Source organism: Botrytis porri (assembly GCF_014898465.1).
Source record: "Botrytis porri strain MUCL 3234 chromosome Unknown BPOR_002, whole genome shotgun sequence".
In the NCBI taxonomy this organism is placed as follows: Eukaryota; Fungi; Ascomycota; class Leotiomycetes; order Helotiales; family Sclerotiniaceae; genus Botrytis; species Botrytis porri.
The window spans coordinates 862613-866692 of record NW_024066076.1 but is presented as its reverse complement, the minus strand read 5'-3'; the positions used below and the strand labels follow the sequence as shown (position 1 = coordinate 866692).

The 4080-nt window shown below is 31.3% G+C and overlaps 1 protein-coding gene across 1 annotated transcript; it reads left to right on the top strand.

Moving 5' to 3' along the window:
• Positions 1–2434: 2434 nt before the first annotated feature.
• Positions 2435–3501, top strand: EAF01_001331 (uncharacterized protein; the record flags this gene model as incomplete). Its single annotated transcript, XM_038909581.1, has 6 exons — positions 2435–2693; positions 2753–2914; positions 2962–3046; positions 3103–3133; positions 3200–3275; positions 3329–3501. The coding sequence occupies 6 exons, from the start codon at positions 2435–2437 to the stop codon at positions 3499–3501; spliced, it is 786 nt and encodes a 261-aa protein (XP_038774393.1).
• Positions 3502–4080: the final 579 nt, after the last annotated feature.

The window sequence follows — 4080 nt, the reverse complement described above, 5'->3', positions numbered from 1 at the left end:
GAATTTTTAACTTTCTTATTTATTGATAGAATTTATTGAAAGTTTATATATATATAATTTAGATCATTTTTAGTTTAGCTTGAAAATTTCAGATTTTTAGGAATTTTCTGTATTGAGATCTAGAGCTTCAAAATATCGATTTTTAAATTTGTATGAGAATCACATATAAATTTAAAAAATTTATAAAATCTTTAATAACTTTTTAATAAAAATTATTAAAAATAAACTATAAAATTTTATTATAAATTTATAATATGTTTATTTTAAAGAATTCAAAAAAAAATTCCTATAAATAGATATTTAAAAGAATACCCTCAAAATTACAGGGATTATTTATACTACTTCAAACTTACTGTATACTATATCTTTATATCTGTTAATTTTTTTGAATTTTTTTTTGAATTTCTATATAGATTTAAACTCAAAACTTTCAAAAAAATATATAGTTTTCTTTTAATAATTATTATTAAAAAGTTATTAAAGATTTTATAAAAGTTTTAAATTTATATGTGATTCTCATATAAATTAAAAAATCGATATTTTAAAGCTTTAGATTTCAATACAGAAAAATCCTAAAAATCTAAAATTTTCAGATTAGATTCAAAACAATTTAAATTATATATACACAAATTTTCAATAAATTCTATTTATAAATAAGAAAGTTAAAAATTCCATTTTTTGAGATTTTTGATAATAAAGAATGGCTCAAAACAGGGGTGGCCCGAAAGTAGGGTACCCAACTTAATAAAGGAGAAGTAGAATTTTAATTAAAAGAAGTATAAAGAGGAGGTAGAAGTTAATATTATTCATTAGTAATATAAGAATATGAATAATCGAATTGTATATATTAAATCCTATGATTTTTCTATTTATAATTCCTACAATTATTACTGAAATATCTCTATATATAATAATAATTTGGAAAGAATACAAACTATAACAATAATATTCCCTATAAAAATCCTTAATAAGAATTCTATGATTTTATATTAATAAGTTATTTATATATAATATTTATATTGTATAAATTTGTACAGGTGTAATTTAATTGTATATATATGAAATAGGATTATTTAGTATTATTAAAAGAGTAAATACAGCCCCTGGCATTGAAGTTAAATTGCTAAATTCGGTTGCGACGATCACGCCGCTCAAATAGTCCCTTATCTTAGCACGTCTAAATACCCTTAGGGAGGTTCAAGACAGACGTTAATTAATATAAAAAAAAAAAAAAAAAAAAAAAAGAGTAAATTAAAGATTATTATAACAATATGATATAAGAACTTACCTATTAATAGAAAGAATAGAATTTTGATTTAAATCTACCGTTGTATTTGTTATATTATATAATTGAAGGATTATATTTATACGAAAATATTAATATATTATATACAATATAAAATCAATAATAAATATAGGATAATTAATAATGTAAACTACTTATATTTTGATAAAAATTAATATATATTTCGAACAATCAATTAAATTCGAATTTTCTATAGTTTCAAAAGAATTAATATCATACCGAATCTAAGCATATTATTCAATACAACCAGAAAATATATATATAATAGGATGATTTAGATTTTAATAGTTTTAATGATTTTCTAATATAATATTTGATTAATTTAAGACAAAATTTACTATACTTGTTTGATTTATTATAGGAAATAGAGATTAGATTAAGTAATAAGATAACTACCTATTACAAGTTCTAAACATCAATCTGTTTTATACAAATTCTATTCATATAAAAAAAAAAGTTAAGTCTATATTGAAACATATAATTAATAATATAATATTACATATTACACTTTATTCTATATATATATAAAATTTATAAGTAAGAATAGTATATATATATAAATATAGCAATTCCCTCTTCATATAAAAAGAGTAGATAGAAATAAACAATCCTTTTACTTATACATATTATATATATATGTCTTACTAAGTTTGCTCAACAAAAATGCTTAATTTATATGAATGTAGAAGTGGAGAACTTGGCGTTCCACTGCTATTTCAGATGCTCCTACGATAGTCAAAAACCCTTGAGCGCTACACCCCCCGCAGTGGAGAATGTAGAGCAGGTACCATGAAGATCGAAGTCGAAGTTGTCCCACAATTCTCAGGCTCGACAACCTCTTTTGCTTATCATTGCGATCTCGTATTTTGACTTTTCATAGAGAAAGGTACAATGTTGCTCCATAACTTGGCATTGGAGTCCGGTAATATGCGGGAAAGCAGCGCCTAGAGACCCTCTCGAGATAATCTTCGCTCTTAGTTGGGCTTGCAGTCATTGCACCACCGTAGTATTGCTTTGCAATGATTGTCTAGTTTACACCGAGGAATCTTGTATCCCCAAGATCAAAATCTACCACCCACACTCCAGCTATTCATCAGCGAGCTTCTGGTCAAATCTTCTGTTGCAAAAATGTCATTCATAAAGCTCTTTTTGGCCGACAAGACAACAAAGTATGTCTCTGTTGAAGACGGCTCCGACACCGAAGATCGAGCTACAGTGACAACCAGCCATTCTTCAAAGGTATCAATTTCTAAGTCGTTCTACTTTGCGTCCTTATTCTTGTTTGCCGTCTTTCCAATCCTTATTATTGCCCTGTTTGTGCTACATGACCGTCTCGCCCACGCCCAAATCAACAGCGGTTTTCTCAAAGGCTTCACTACCGAGTTAGGTATTTAATCTTATTCAATGGGAGTCCAGACCACCAGCTAACCATACGATATTCCAAAGATCCAATCAAAAGTGTAATTTCTGAGCAAACTGTTCGATTCACTGGTGGTCTTCACTACCACAAGAACGGAACATTGCACCGAGAGACAATCGAAGGAGAGCCTCAGTATGTCGGACCACCCTCACCAGAGATAGATGCAGCATGGAATCAACTACTCAAAGGTAAGTAATTAGATGTAATGATTACCACATGCAACTCATAGATGTAGGTCAATATATGAACCTTATTGGAGACGAAGCATCAAGTATGGCCGACCGGACATGGAAAGATGACCATGGAAACTACGAAGTTGCGTAAGTTTAGTAACCTCCTGCAATTCAAGTCTTCTAAAAGCTGATGAATTAAAAAGTCTAGATGTGATGCATACCCTTCATTGTGTGGTGAGTTAACATAAATGATCTGAAGCGCCTTCAGCCTGCCTAGCAAGACAGTTAACAAAGATTTAGAACAAAGTGAGGATGGCTCTAGACCCAGATTATTATCCTAGAAAGGAAAGCCATAGAATCCACAGGATGCACGTTGGTGAGTAATGTAATATACCTCGTACAAAATAGCATCGCTGATGGTGACTATAGACCATTGTGTCGACTACCTCAGGCAGACTGTACAGTGCCATGGGGATCTCACCCCCATGGTTTTCAGCTGGTCAGATGACGCTGGTAGAGTGGTGGCTGATTGGAAAGAACCTCACACTTGCCGGAACTTTCATCAAATCCGCAGTTGGGCTGAGGATCATTTCCGTCCGTAATTCTCACCCGTTGTACCATAGCTTGCATGCCACCGATTTTGGGTAGATTGCGTAGACTGAATTGCAAAGAAAAAATTCTCTCTCTGGTCTCCCATATTTGAATGATGGGATAATGATAGTTTTACATGATTTCAATTCCTCCGGTTCTGCAGTAGTCTCGTGGTTACCCCTAAGTTCGTCTTGAACAGTTTTTGTCCACATTCACGCCTTTGAATTTACAGTTCGACATGGTCTCGTGGCTTTGTTAGTAGTAAGGGTACTTGGATATAAGTCCTCTAAGTGTTCAGTGTCCTATCTTCAGCGGTCGAAGCAAGAGACCTGGCCATTTAACTGTTTCAGAATGAAAATGTGACAGATAAGTGGTTGCAGCCTCTACTTGTAAAACTTGTGAGGATTTACGTTCAGAAGTACATGCAAAGCGTAACCCAAAGTATCAAAGCGATATCAGCAATTCCCCATGTCCTCAAAATAACCGAAACCAGATTGTGTAATTTCATAGACCATAATTCTGTGATAGATAGGTAAATGTATTTCGTTGTGGTGTCCTTAAATGCCGCTACCCCATCTAGCAAGTGCCTA